Source organism: Anguilla rostrata, chromosome 13 (assembly GCF_018555375.3).
Source record: "Anguilla rostrata isolate EN2019 chromosome 13, ASM1855537v3, whole genome shotgun sequence".
Taxonomy (NCBI): domain Eukaryota; kingdom Metazoa; phylum Chordata; class Actinopteri; order Anguilliformes; family Anguillidae; genus Anguilla; species Anguilla rostrata.
In genome coordinates, this window is record NC_057945.1 from 31,807,376 (window position 1) to 31,822,228 (window position 14,853).

At 54.5% G+C, this 14,853-nt stretch overlaps 1 protein-coding gene across 1 annotated transcript in view; it reads left to right on the forward strand.

Moving 5' to 3' along the window:
• The window catches only part of rerea (arginine-glutamic acid dipeptide (RE) repeats a), a 136,691-nt gene extending 122,499 nt beyond the window's left edge, over positions 1–14,192 (forward strand). Inside the window, 12 exon segments of the mRNA XM_064305032.1 lie at positions 2,036–2,198; positions 2,899–2,991; positions 3,578–3,777; positions 4,602–4,763; positions 6,122–6,235; positions 6,406–7,118; positions 7,120–7,671; positions 8,668–8,890; positions 9,254–9,965; positions 10,735–10,875; positions 11,132–11,312; positions 11,811–14,192. Of these exon segments, the coding sequence (XP_064161102.1) occupies positions 2,036–2,198; positions 2,899–2,991; positions 3,578–3,777; positions 4,602–4,763; positions 6,122–6,235; positions 6,406–7,118; positions 7,120–7,671; positions 8,668–8,890; positions 9,254–9,965; positions 10,735–10,875; positions 11,132–11,312; positions 11,811–11,844 (3,288 nt within the window). The 3' untranslated portion in view covers positions 11,845–14,192.
• Positions 14,193–14,853: the final 661 nt, after the last annotated feature.

Genomic DNA, 14,853 nt, shown 5'->3' on the forward strand with positions numbered 1-14,853 from the left:
CGATTCGCGCGCGCGGGGGGCTGCCTCAGCGAAGCGCCGGGCTCCGTGCCTGCCTGCGTTAATGTTTCAGCTGCGTATCGATTTTCCTGGCTGGCTTTTCTTTTCTCTTTTTTCCTCTTTTTTTGTGCGCGGGCGGATTTGTGCGCCCCGGCCCCTGGCGAGCGCGCTCAGACTGTTTGATTAGAGCTGAATTCGCTGGCCGGCGACGGGGGCCAGGAGCCATTTGGCTCTCCATTTGTACGGGCTGAGCCCTCTCCGACATGTTCCTTTGTTCGCATTCAAGCGCCTGCCACCCAGGCAGCCACCGACACACTGATCCTAATACCCCCGGCATTCAGCGCGCTCCGCTGCCTAATCCCGCCACAGGCGCGGCGGCCGGAGGGTAAAACCCGGCATGGACTTCACTCCCGCTCCCCTCCCATCGCCAGGGCCAGCTAGCCCGTCGCTAGTGTGCGCTAGCTTGTCGCTATGTGTGGCTGCCGTCGCTACTGTGTGTAGCCATCACTGCGTGCTAGCCTCACTAGTGTCGCTAGCGTCGCATGTGTGCTAGCCTGTGCGCTAGCACTAGTTGCGCTAGGCCACGTCGCTAGCTACGTGCGCTAGCCCGTCACTAGTGTGCGCTAGCCCGTTGCCAGGGCAGCGCGTGGATCCCCCCAGCCTGCATCTGTCCTGTGCTTTACCCCCTGTCTCTTAAAGCGGTCGCTATGAGAGGAACTGGGGCTTGACCCCGCTTATTGGGGGAGGTCTGGCTGTGGGGTGCGTGTCCACGGTTCGGTCTGAAAGGCCTGCTGGATTTATGGTTTTTATTATAAGATTGGCTTTCTTTGATGTTCTATTGAATTTTCTTCTCTCTGCATGCTTTGCCAACATCCCCCCAAAAATTTATTTAAATTTCTTTACAACCTAATCTTACCAGCTTGTAGAGCTGAGGGGCGTGCTGTCATTTCCCAAGAAGCAAAGCAGCGATTGCTCCTGGAACAGTGCTGTCTGGGGGCTCGCTGCCGGAGATGGAGAAGTTCCGATGCCAGTCACATAAATAATTACTTGGCTGATACAGCTGCGTTTTAACTAAGTATTTCTGAACCAGCTTCCTTTTTACTGTGAACTGCTGGCAGGATATGATGTACGTTTATGGGAATGCAGTTAAGAGCAATTTTTATATTATGAATTGAATCAAACACGCGCGAGCTAACAGCTGTTTTACACTCATCTGCTCTGTGCATCGCCACGGTAACCCGCTCGCTGTTGTTTAAGTCCTGCCTGGCTCTGGATGCGTGGGTTTGGCACAGCTCAGCTCAGACGGCTGAGGCCCTGTGGAAACAGTGACACGAGCAGCTATTTCTGTTCCCTGCCCCTGGTGTGTTTGACAGTGTTGTTTTCCCCTGCGCTGTTTTGCCATGCCCTGGGGCTTGTGCTGTGACGACTGATGTTTCCATGCCATGTCTCTCTGTGTCTGTGTCCCCTGGTGTTACTGTATTTTGACCGTGCTGCTCTGTGTCTGTGCCCTCGGTGCTTGACTGTTTTTCCCCCTGGCTGCTTGTGTCTGTCCCCCTGGTGCTTGACTGCTGTTTCTCCCCTCCGTGCTGCTCTGTGTCTGTGCCCTGGTGCTTTGACTGTCGTTCACCTCCTCTGTGCTGCTCTTGTCTGTTGCCCCTGGTGTTTGACTGTTTTTCCCCGCCTGTCGCTGCCTGGTGTCTTGACTGTGACTGACTGTGTTTTCCCCTCTGTGCTGCTCTGTGTCTGTGCCCCTGGTGCTTGACTGTGTTTTCCCCCCCGTGCTGCTCTGTGTCTGTGCCCCTGGTGCTTGACTGTGTTTTCCCCCCTGTGCTGCTCTGTGTCTGTGCCCCTGGTGCTTGACTGTGTTTCCCCCTGTGCTGCTCTGTGTCTGTGCCCCCTGGTGCTTGACTGTGTTTTCCCCTCTGTGCTGCTCTGTGTCTGTGCCCCTGGTGCTTGACTGTGTTTTCCCCTCTGTGCTGCTCTGTGTCTGTGCCCCTGGTGCTTGACTGTGTTTTCCCCCCCCGTGCTGTTTTCGCAGGGCGAGCTGATCACCTTCTACTACTACTGGAAGAAGACGCCCGAGGCGGCCAGCTCCCGCGCACACCGCCGTCACCGCCGGCAACCCGTCTTCCGTCGAATCAAGACCCGCACCGCCTCCACCCCCGTCAACACCCCGTCCCGCCCCCCCTCCAGCGAGTTCCGTGAGTGCGCCTTCCTTTCAGGCCAAATACCCTCCCCCCGAACACAATAACAGAGCTACGGGTAGCTCACCGGCCTGATCCAAACAGCAAAAGGCCCTTTATTTAAAACAAAAGCGCACCTGACTGTGGGAAGGCATCGAGGCTAGTTAGCGTGTGGCTAATGCTGCGCTAGCGGCTGCAGGGAAGCCCAGGGAGGGAGGCACAGGGAAGGGGGGTGGGGGGGCACAGCTGGCAGGGTCCCCCCCCCCACGCCTGTGGGCTCCTGGCAGGGGCAGGTGTGTGTGAAGGGTGCTCCATCAGCACAGCAGCTGTTGTGCTCCGGTGCCGTACGGACCGGGGGGAGAGGGTGGGGAGTTCACTGTGGGGCGAGAGCGCGTGCTTGTGGTCACAGTCATTCATCATCGAGCTGCGTGCTGGAGGGACGGTAAACACCCTGCTAACAAGATGGAGCCTTGTAAATTAGGAGAGGGGGGGGGAAAAAGCAAGCGAACGTTTTGGGCAGATGTGTGTGTGTGTGTGTGTGTGTGTGTGTGTCACATCTGCTTGAAAGCTGTTGCTGAAGCAGAAACTGTAAACTGGGGAGTTGAGGCTGTTTAATCTCTTTTGGACCAGCGGTTATGAGGGAAGGGGTGTTATTGGCAGGGTGCGAATCGCAGACTCCGGAGTGAAGTTAACCCTTTCCTTCCCGCTCGTCTCGCAGTGGACCTGAGCTCGGCCAGCGAGGATGACTTCGACAGCGAGGACAGCGAGCAGGAGCTGAAGGGCTACGCCTGCCGCCACTGCTTCAGCACCAGTAAGCTCCGCTAACTCCGCCTCCTCTGCGCGTCCTAACGTCCCTGCGGGTCCTACCGTCTCCCCTGCTGAAGGACCTGTGCACCCGCTTACTGGTCTCTGCTAGCGCACGCAGATGTCAATGCTAGCTGCGTCTAACTTGGCTGTCATATTTTCCACCACAAACCCCCAACGGTTACCTTGGATGTATTGAGTGGGGGAAGGCCTTTAAAAGCCCAGTTTAGGGTTGCAGCTCTGTGCTTCTGACTGCTAGCGGGCTAGCAGCACAACTGCATACTTTTTGGAAATAGAACTATTACGATTCACGTCTGTAGCCAAGGAAATAATTGGCAAAAGTTACACGTGTTTTCCGAGTGAGTAGGGATGCATGTTGATGATTTCCAGCTCTCGCCATATGCCTTGCACGTGTGTGTGTGCGTGTGCATAGGAGTGTGCGTGTGTGTGTGTGTGTGTGTGTGTGTGCTTGTTTTTGTGCGCGCGTGTTGTTTGCGTGTCTGGTGCGAGTGTGCTCAGTGGGGGCGGGGCCGTACACTGGCCCTCTTGTCCCCCGCCCCCCTGGGCTCTGCTGACACAGGCGGCTCTTTCAGACTCTAAGGACTGGCACCACGGGGGCCGGGAGAACATCCTGCTGTGCACCGACTGCCGGATCCACTTCAAGAAGTACGGAGAGCTGCCGCCCATCGACAAGCCCGTCGACCCCCCGCCGTTCATGTTCAAACCCGTCAAAGAGGAAGAGGATGGGCCCGGAGGGAAGCATAGCATGAGGACCCGCCGCAACAGAGCCTCGGTACGCCCCGCCCCGCCCCACTCTGCTCGGCCCCGCCCACGCGGCGGTGGCGGCCTGCTCCGGCGCTCGCCGTCATGAGGCACACGACCGAAACCTACTTTAGCGAGTTTGGGCTGCGAGTTTTTTGGGGAAGTTTCAGTGATTTTCACAGGCGCGACGCGGGCAGGCAGGCAGGCGTTCAGTCAGGGAGGTAGTTCTCTTCGCAGGATATTTATACACCATAATGAATTTCTCAGGATGTCGGCGCAAACGCGTTTATTTAATTGCTTTCCGTCCTTAAGCAACCAGTAGTTTTTAAATGCTGCCGCAAGTAGCGCGAACGGAATCGATACCGTAATGAGAGTTCGCACTCTGTTAGTCAAGGATGCGCAACTTTATTAATGCAGGAAGTGGTTTATTATCGCAGCTGAGGGAATGTGTTGTTTGTGCGCTGCGGAGATAATGCCGGGCTTGGCTCGGGTTCTCATTACATCTGCTGTGGGCGCGCTGGTTTAATATCTCCTCATTAGTACTTATTTCATGATTACTTTTCAGCAGTAAAAAAAAAAGCGCTGTTCTCGGTAAACATCGTTACGCGTTTTAGATGAAACAGGGAGCTGAAACGCTTCCAGTCAGCCACCCAAAAGCCCGCTTTGCGTGCCCGTGTTTGTGAATGTTGGAGTTTCTTTGGCTGCTGTCGGTGGCGGGGGATCCGTGCCTGCGCGCTGCTCTCCTGCCTAACCCGCGTGCGCATGAAGCGCTGTGATCGTGTGCTGAGCGCGGGCTCGCCGCTGGTTTCCTCCTTCGCTCAACGTCCTTGTTTTGGCGGCGTGTTCTCGGTGCAGATGTCGACTCTGAGAAGCGGGCGGAAGAAGCAGACGGCCAGCCCCGATGGCCGCGCGTCGCCCGGCAACGAGGACCTGCGCTCCAGCGGCCGCACCTCCCCCAGCGCAGCCAGCACCTCCAGCACCGACAGCAAGGCCGAGCCGCTGAAGAAGCCCAGCAAGGTGCGCGCGCTACATGCGTTTATGCATGCCTACATCCGTACATACATACTGTACATACCTGTACACACTTACATGCATACTACACATACATACACATACATACATACATAAACACACATACATACATACTGTACATACCTATACATACGTACATACATACTACACATACATACATACTGTACATACCTATACACACTTACATACATACTGTACATACATGCATGCATACTTGCATACTGTACATTCATGCTTACATGCATACTTACATACTGTACATACCTATACACACGTACATACATACTACACATACATACATACATGCATGCACACTACACATACATACACACACATACATACATGCATGCACGTCTACATACATACTGTACATGCATGCATGCATGTATACATGCATACTTACATACTGTATATACATACTGTAAATGCTTGCATGCTTACACACTGTACATATAGACATACATATCAAAACACATACATACATTCCGTGCATACATATGCTCACGCCATACATTCTATATATGCAGACATGTTTATACTTACTGTACATACTAGACATATGCACATACATACATGTACAGTTAAATGCAAAAGGACTGGGACAGTACTCTGTTTTTGTTGTTTTGGTTGTGTAATCCAGTACACTAGATTTGAAATAAAACAAGGAATGTTAATTAGCAGACTGTCTGCTTTAATTTGATGGTATTTACGTCCATATTGAGTGTGATCCCTGTAGAAATTGCAGCCCTTTTTTTTAGTCCCCCAAAAATGGTCACTGTGCCAGTACTTTTGCCCACACACCGCACACACTCTAGCATGAACACACACACAACAAATCTCCACACCTGTGCAGTCTGCAATTCAGGATGTGCTACTAGGATAAAGATGCTCCTTCGGCTTACTGCAGCCTGTCATGTAGCAAGCTGTGCAGCACAGCAGGTGAACGCGTGGCAAAATTAGCAGTTGCAAATTTACTGTGGAAAGGTTAGAGAAAAGGCATATGGACACTTTCTCTAAGGTCAGTGACTAGTGAATGTGAGAGAATCGCATGTTTGGCCAGAACTGAGTAATATCTCTCACGTAGGTGCGGCATTAATGGAAAAGCAATCTGCAGCGTCCCCTGAATGCTGGTTCAATATCTTAGCTGTGCCACAGCCAATGAAAATCACGATCCTCTGTATTTTAGTGGCACGTAGTGCAGATTCCCAAACGCTTCCCTCAGGGCTGCCCCCGGGTTATTGAGCTCCCAGGCCTTTCAGGCACGTTCACATTTGGGAGGGTCCTGGGGGCACACGCCGCTGTCCCAGTAAAGCCTTCTGAAAGGGCGGTCTTCCTGTTCGCAGAAGATCAAAGAGGAGGTTCCCTCGCCCATGAAGAGCGGCAAGCGGCAGCGGGAGAAAGGAACCTCGGACACCGAGGAGCCGGAGAGGAGCTCGGCCAAGAAATCCAAGACTCAGGTGAGAGTCCCGCCAGGACGCCAAGCACTGCATTCTGGGAAATCCAACAGGCAGAGAGGCTTTTTATTGGACGTGTAGATGGTTTTTCTTTGCCACCTCCACCCCTGTGTCATGTCTTGTTGGGCGTTTGTGATTGCGGGATTGACGGGTTTTTTGCATGGCCGTCCCAGGAGCTGAGCAGGCCGGGTTCGCCCTCGGAGGGCGAGGGCGAGGGCGAGAGCTCGGACAGCCGCAGCGTGAACGACGAGGGCAGCAGCGACCCCAAAGACATCGACCAGGACAACCGCAGCTCCTCCCCCAGCATCCCCAGCCCCCGCGACAACGAGAGCGACTCGGACTCCTCCGCCCAGCACCCCGCCGGGGCCCCCGCCCAGGCCTCCGCCCCCCCGGCCCCGCCCGCCCCGCCCGTCCAGGTCTCCCCCTCCGTACCCCCGACCGCCATGCCGCCCCAGCTGCCCCAGCCCTCGCCCCTGTCACTCATCCAGCCAGGCCCCTCCCTCCACCCTCAGAGGCTCCCCTCCCCCGACTCGCCCCTGCAGGGCCTGACTCAGGCTCCGCCCCTGTGCCCGCCCGGCGCCCAGACAATCCCGCTGCAGCCCCTCCCGCACCCGCTGGCAGGCCCCTCCCACCTGCCCCACCCCCTGCCTCCTCAGCCCTTCTCCATGCCCTCGCAATCTCAGGTGGCTCCGCCCTCTGTGCTGCCGGGCCCGCCCCCCGCCCCGGGGCTGTCCCTCCCCCAGGCCTCCCCCCACACGCCCACCTCCCAGCCGCCATCTTCCTCACAGGGGCCTCCTCAGCCCCCCCGGGAGCAGCCGCTGCCCCCCGCGCCCCTGTCCATGCCCCACATCAAACCCCCCCCGACCACGCCCATCCCGCACATGCCCAACCGCCGTCTCACAAGCACCCCCGCATCTCTCGGCCCCGCCCTTCCCACAGATGCCCTCCAACCTGCCCCGCCCCCCGCTCAAACCGCTCAGCTCGCTCTCCACCACCACCCGCCCTCCGCCCACCCGCCCCCCTCCAGCTCATGCCCCAGGGGCAGCAGCTGCAGCCCCGCCCGCCCAGCCCCCCGTGCTCACCCAATCCCAGAGCCTCCCGCCACGTCCCAGCCACCCGCCCCCGCCCTGCCCCTCCATCTCCTCTCAGACGCCCTTCCCCCCGCACCCCTTCATCCCCGGCGGGGCGCCCGTGCTGCCCCCCTCCTCTGCCGCCCCCGCCTCCTCCGCCTCCCTCCCAGGCCTGCAGGCGCCGCCCCCCTCCATCTCCACGCCCCTGCCCGCCTCCGTCAGCACCTCCACCGGAGCCCCGCCCGTTCACATTAAGGAGGAGCCGCTGGACGAGTCGGAAGTGCCCGAGAGCCCGCCCCCTCCGCCGCGGAGCCCCTCCCCCGAGCCCACGGTGGTCAACACGCCCAGCCACGCCAGCCAATCAGCAAGGTAGGCGCGGCCTCCGCCCCTCCAGGCTGGGGGTGTCTGTATTGCTTCGCACTTTGTGTGCGTCCCAGTCTAAGGACTCTAAGTGGAGCCTTTCTGTGCTGTTGAGCTGGTAATGGTGTGGGCGCCAGTGAATTGGGTCTCAGTTTCCCCCTCCCTCTGCTGAGGCGCGTGCCTGTGGCTCTGACACAGCGTTTTTACCTTCACCTCCAGCGTCTCTGTAAATAATGGGACGCGCAGCTCCGCTGGGCTTTGCTAGATTAACACCGCTCATAATGGAACCCGCCATCTTGAGCGTTTGTAGGTGTGGGTCTGAAAGCGGGGAGGGAGGGAGGGGGTGGGTTAAAAACAAAAGGTGCCATTTTGGGTGATGGCGTCTGCGGCGCACACGCAGGGAGCAGACCTGAGAGTCCTGGGGGAGGCGTAATGGAGGCGATTAATTAAGACGTTTCCTCGGCGACCGACGGCTCCATCAGAGGGAGAGCGTTCCGTCGGCTCCGCGGTGCCGCCGGCTGCTAAGTGCTGCCGAGGCCGGTAATGAATAGCAATGAGTGTAGCTGTTAATGCACAGTGCGAGAGCCTGAGTCGCCAACCGTCCAATAACAAGACTTCTGATTGGTTTAGCTGCCTGTGATGAGGGTAACTCCACTCCAAGAGTGAGTGGCAGGAAGTAAGTGATACTTGAAGTTGAAATGAAAGGAGTTTTTTTTTAACTCTTTTGAGAGTCAAAATTCTTTTGAGTGGGGGTATATGTTTCGTTTTTGTTGCTGTGGAAAAAATATAGATCATCCATTGGGAGTTGGTAACTTCATTAAAGTTCATGATATGCCAGGCAAAAAGTCTTTGTGCAAGCACTTAATAAGGTGAATTACCTGAGTTGCATGCTAGGGTAGCTTCATGAGTGAACTCTTCGTGAGTGAACTCCTCAGGCTATTGATTTTTATTGTAATGTGCCCTAACGCTGATTACTAAAGCACCGCCCTTGCTGATCCACTGCAGGTTCTGCAAGCACTTGGACCGCGGCTACAACTCGTGCGCTAGGACGGACCTGTACTTCACCCCCCTGCCCGGCTCCAAGCTGGCCAAGAAACGGGAGGAGGCCGTGGAGAGGGCCAAGAGAGAGGCCGAGCAGAAGGCCCGGGAGGAAAAGGAGAAAGAGAGGGAGAAGGAGAAGGAGCGAGAGAGGGAGCGGGAGAGAGAGAGGGAGGCTGACAGGGCTGCTGTAAGTGCACTTCATACGGTTCAGGGATATTATCAGTACACTGATCAACCCTTGAGGGTGTGAGATCACAAATATGTGATTACAGTGTTCTCAGCTGAACATTCTAATGCTGATGTAACAATCACTACTGTAATTGAAAGTGATGGAGGTCTAGAACTCTGACTCTTTAAAGGGTTAAAATGTAACTAAAGGTGAGCAGATCAATCACTGAGTATAGACTAGTAGAGTCTTACTGTGTTAATACACACTCAAACACACTTGGCCTCTGATGTATTTGTGTAGCTTGTATGATAATCAGCACAGGTCATGTTTCGCCCGTTGTGAGCACACATGTGTTCACGCTGCGTTCTAATCTCCCGGCAGAAGGCCAGCTCGTCTCACGACGGCCGGATGGGCGAGCCCACCATGGCAGGCCCCGCCCACATGCGGCCGTCCTTCGAGCCGCCCACCACCATCGCGGCGGTGCCCCCCTACATCGGGCCGGACACGCCCGCCCTGCGCACCCTCAGCGAGTACGCCCGCCCCCACGTCATGTCCCCGACCAATCGGAACCACCCGTTCTTCGTCTCGCTGCCGGCCGACCCGCTGCTGGCCTATCACATGCCGGGGCTGTACAACGGCGACCCGGGCATGCGGGAGCGGGAGCTGCGGGAGCGCGAGATGAGGGAGCGGGAGATCCGCGAGCGGGAGCTGCGCGAGAGGATGAAGCCCGGGTTCGAGGTCAAGCCGCCCGAGCTGGAGGGCCTGCACCCGGGCGCCAACCCCATGGAGCACTTCGCCCGGCACGGCGCCCTCACGCTGCCCCACATGGCGGGGCACCACCCCTTCGCCGCCTTCCACCCGGGCCTCAACCCGCTGGAGCGGGAGCGGCTGGCGCTGGCCGGGCCCCAGCTCCGCCCCGACATGACCTACCCCGAGCGGCTGGCCGCCGAGCGCCTGCACGCCGAGAGGATGGCGTCCGTCGCCAACGACCCCATCGCCCGGCTGCAGATGTTCAACGTGACGCCGCACCACCACCAGCACTCCCACATACACTCGCACCTCCACCTGCACCAGCAGGACCCGCTGCACCAAGGTGAGGGAGCCCCTCTGACCTCCGACCCCTGACCCCTGACCCCGCTCTCCTAGCTCAGAGAGTGGGGCTGTTTCTCACTGCTCTAGATCACGGGGGTCAGACCCCCGTCCTGGAGGGCTGCAGAGTCTGCTGCTTTTCACTGTGTTTCAGCACCACTGATTAATGGAATTCATTGATTGGCTAAGTAGTCCACGCATCTTTGTTCTTAAGGCCTTGATTGGCTGCTGACTGTAAGGAAACCACAAGTACCTGCAGACACTGCGGCCATCCAGGACATTAGTCTGACACCCCTGCTCAGTGTATATTTATTTGTTTTCAAATATCATTAACCGTTATGGTGCAGACTAGACATTTGTTTTTAGAGATTTAATTAAGCTTTTAATTCAGACTCATTAAAAAGCATTTTCGATCCTTCAGAATTATGAGCTACAGTACTCTTCTGATAAAAGTGACTGGCTATGTAACAGCCATCATCAGTAATGAATGAAATGACTATTTATTCTCTCCATGTACTGTATTTAATAGTACATATATGTATGCATATATATATGTGTGTTCTCATATACATGTATGTATTCTTATGGAAGTAACACTGCATGTATTCTTATGGAAGTAACACGGCATATGCTGTGAGTTATGTAAATGAAATGAGCATGTTTTATAATGTTTTAAGAGTTGATCTGTATGTGAAAGTGTAAATGTTTGTGTCTGAATCTGACTCCCTAACGCTGACACACAGCAGGTGGTGAATGCCTTGTGTGTCCCCCAGGTTCTGGGGCCCACCCGCTGGTGGACCCGCTCGTAGCCGGACCGCACCTGGCCCGGTTCCCCTACCCGCCCGGCAGCATCCCCAACCCCCTGCTCGGCCAGCCGCCCCACGAGCACGAGATGCTACGGCACCCTGTGTTCGGTGAGTGGACCCCCCCGCACGTCTCATCCCAGTGGCTCCATGCCAGAGCTTTAGCAGACCCGTGTTAAAGGCGGTGCGGTGATACGTGGTGTTTTTAGCCCGCCGCTCGGCTCAAAGGCCTGATGTGTTCCCCGCGCTGCGCTGGTCGATGTGGGCGGGGCGAGACCGTCTGGTCTGCGATTTTTGGGAGATGTGGGTTTGGGGAGAGTGTGTGTGTGTGTGTGTGCGTGAACCCCCCCGTGCCCGTGCGTTGCAGGCACGCCGTACCCGCGGGACCTCCCCGGCGCGCTCCCGCCCCCCATGTCGGCGGCGCACCAGCTGCAGGCCATGCACGCGCAGTCGGCCGAGCTGCAGAGACTCGCCATGGAGCAGCAGTGGCTGCACGGCCACCACCACATGCACGGGGGCCCGCTGCCCGGACAGGAGGACTACTACAGGTAGGTCCCATCAGGCACCGCGGGAGGGTGGGAGGGCCCAAACTGACAAGGCCGTGTGGTCAGCCTGTGGCAGGGGCGGAGCTAAGGGGCCAGGGGTGGAGATAATAGGGCAGGGGCAGGGCTATGGGGCCAGGGGTGGAGCTAAGGGGAGAGGGGCGGAGCTAAGGGGGTGTTAGGAGCTCCAGGGTTAGCGGGTCCAGGGGGTCCCCGGTAGGTGGGGTGTGTATGTGTGCAGGCGCATGCAGGGCAGACCTTTCTCGTGTTTTTTCACTGCACAAATACTTTCTAGATCCGTCCCTGGCCAGCGGTACAAACCTGCTTGATTATTGCCTTATGCATGGCGAGAAAACACAACTGACTTTCTGAATCCTCTTTCTCTCATTAATTCACTCACTGGTTATTCTAAGACCACTGTTTTATTCTGAATGGGATTTGAAGGGGTTTGCATGTTAATGTCATGGCAGTTAATTTTTAATTTAGTAAATTTTTGTCTGTCAGCCGTCTGAAGAAAGAGAGCGACAAGCAGCTGTAACCTGAGGAGCTCGTCTGGCAGAGCGGCGGCGGAGTGGGCGGGGCCTCTGAGACTGGACACCTGTGAGGAACTCTACGATGTTCTCAGAACACTTTAAACTAAGACAAAACGAGTGACTGGAGAGGATCTTCTGAAGATTTTTAATTTTTTGTTTGTCTCCACCACCCCAACCCCCCCCCCACCCCCTTTCCGGATTCTGTACTTTTCTATTTTGAGAGAAATGGAAATCGTTTGACACATAGCGTACGCGTAGCGCCCAGAGGACATCTTCAGGACTGATCATGACTCCCCTTGCATGGCGAACTCTGAAACATGTCCCTGCATTTTTTCTTTTTGTAGGTTCTAGAAAAACAAGTCACTTTGTCACTGTGCTTAAATACATAAAAGGAGAGAGAGCAGTTCAGTGTATCCAAAATCTTTAAAGTGCTATCTGAAAGTCTAGTTATTTTAATACAGTGTAGGAAGTTTTCATAATTTTAAAGAAAGCTAAAAAAAAAATCTGCAGCATGGCTTTGAGTCTGTAAATAATATTATTATTATTATTATTATTATTATTAGGTGTGGATTCCTAACCAAGGCGTCAGACCTTCAACATTATAGTTCTAAAGCATTATCCCTTTATTTCAAAGGGGAGCACAATGGCATTATTTGAGCAGGAAATGTTTTTTTGGTTTTTTTAATGGTCAGCAGCATCACAGGGGGATTGTGGGATGACCGGTACAGTATATCTCATCCACACGGCCCACTGAAGCGACGTCTCAGAACAGGTCTCTCCCGTGATGCCCGGAGACCCCCTCAGTCAGGATTGGTCGGCTGTCCCGTGCCTGTCACACGCCCCACGGTTACGCCTCTGCTCGTTCAGTTCTCAGCTGTTCTCAGTCGGTTTTTCGAAAGGAGCGTCTTTGCCCCCTACGATGTGGCGTTGGGCATCGGGGGGGCCCCACACTTGGACCCCGAGGGCCCCAGCCCTTAGAGAGACAAACTGCACTGTAAGGGCTCAGATAAGGGATCCTGGGGTGGGGGGGGGGCTGTCAGTAGATGTGTGTCCACACTTACTCTTCAAGTATCAAGGCTCTGGGCTGAATAAGCAAATGCACTTTTAAACCTTGGTAATTACCCATAAAAATTATCCCCCCACCCCCAATCAAAAGCTGAAGGTAAAATGTGTAGGGAAAGTGTGATATTTATTGAAGTAAATAAAGGGCAATATCATGAGTGCAACTGTGTGGAATGGGGGATATAAAAATCTGATCCAGTATTTCCTGACAATGGGACCCTGCAGATAAAATTTGCATTGGATTCATGTTTATACATTTTGTTTTTTCTTTTTTAAACAAAGGATGTAACTTAGTGCTAATGGGGGAAAAGGCACTTGCTCATTGTACTTCATCTCTTCTGTTGCTGACTCCAGTAAGAGGGCTTTTCCACAACCTGGATCCAATATTTCAGTTGGTACCATGTTCACTGTGATGCGAGAGGTGCACCCGGACGAGGTGGAGGGGGCGGGGCCTCCTACTCAGTAGGTGGGCGGGGTCACGGGGGTGGAGCCTAACCGACTGTGTGGCCACTCCCAGCCCACAGTGTAGTAGGCTGTACATTTGCCATTGTAGACTGTTATTTTTCCAGGCGTCTTCTGTCGTTGGACGGTTATGTCGGACCTGTCAGACCATGTATGATGAATTTGTGATTCATGGCTGTCGCCCCCCCCACCACCTTCTGTACGCATCCATTTGTATGCATCTTCCACAAATACACTGTTGCTGTAGAAGAAGAATGCCACTTCCGGAGGACATGAGCTTTAGCTGGGTTTTCCCTACGTGTAAGGTCTGCTTAAGGTGGCACCAAGCTGGTTTTACTCTGAGCCATGGTTTACCGTGAAGAACCCATGGTTCTGACCCGACCAGCTTCCTGTTAACGGTAGCATTATTTGCCCCGCCCCCCCTCAACCACCCTCCAATTTTAAATCCTGAATTTTATTCCATCATTTTCCTGTCTCTTTGTTCGGTACCATGTATTAGAATTTTTTTTTCCCTTTTAAAAACGTTTTATTTTTACTTTTTTTGTGTATCAAACCTATGATGTTAAGTGTTGTCAATGGTTTAGCTTCTTGTTTCAAAGCAGCAATAGCAGAATGTAAATTCAGACTGCTAAAAATTTATATATACCGGTATCTTGAAGCTTATTGTATATATTAGTAGTTTGCCATGGGATGACACAATGTAAACAAATAGTAGAGATAATTAAGAAAAGGTGTGAGTCCTGTGTTTTCTCTCCATTTGAGTATTTTGTAATTTTTTTGAAAAATTTGTGGAGTTAAAATAAACTTAAGTTACACCACAGAACACAAACGGGGGGGGGGTCTGTTTTCATTTGCCTGCCATGAAATGGGCAGTTATCTCTCTCTCTCTCTCTCTCTCTCCCTTCCCCCTCTCTCTCTCTCCCCCCCTCTCTCTCTCCCTTCCCCCTCTCTCTCTCTCTCCCTCTCTCTCCCTTTCCCCCTCTCTCTCTCCCTTTCCCCCTCTCTCTCTCTCTCTCTCTCTCTCTCTCAGATGGCAGAGTGCTGTAGAAAGACTGTAGAGCGAGTAGACAGTGCTCTTTCTGAAGCACTCAGCCTACAGCCCTGGCGCGACTGTTTTACATGCTAATGACCCGCTCAGAACTGCTGGAGTAAAGGTGGCTAAAGGAAGGTGCGTTTCACACACTGGCAACTGCTGCCTGTCTGTGGGCACCTGGCTGGTATTAGGGAGGAATTAATGCAGCTGCTCCTTGATGAAGTCTGGCTGACTCAAGTTCACCATGTACCCCAGGCAGGGCCCTGGCCCCGCCCCTGCAGACTGCCGGTCACAGTCAGACGCTGACATAGGCGGCCCGGCTCGGCCACGCCCTGTGACTCTCTCTCTCTCTCTCTCAGCATTGTTCGGTTGTGCTGACGATGTGCATGTTTGAATAAGCGCTGCTGTGGAGCCGAAATGGCTGCTGTATTCACTGCCTGGGCACGCCATGCCGGTT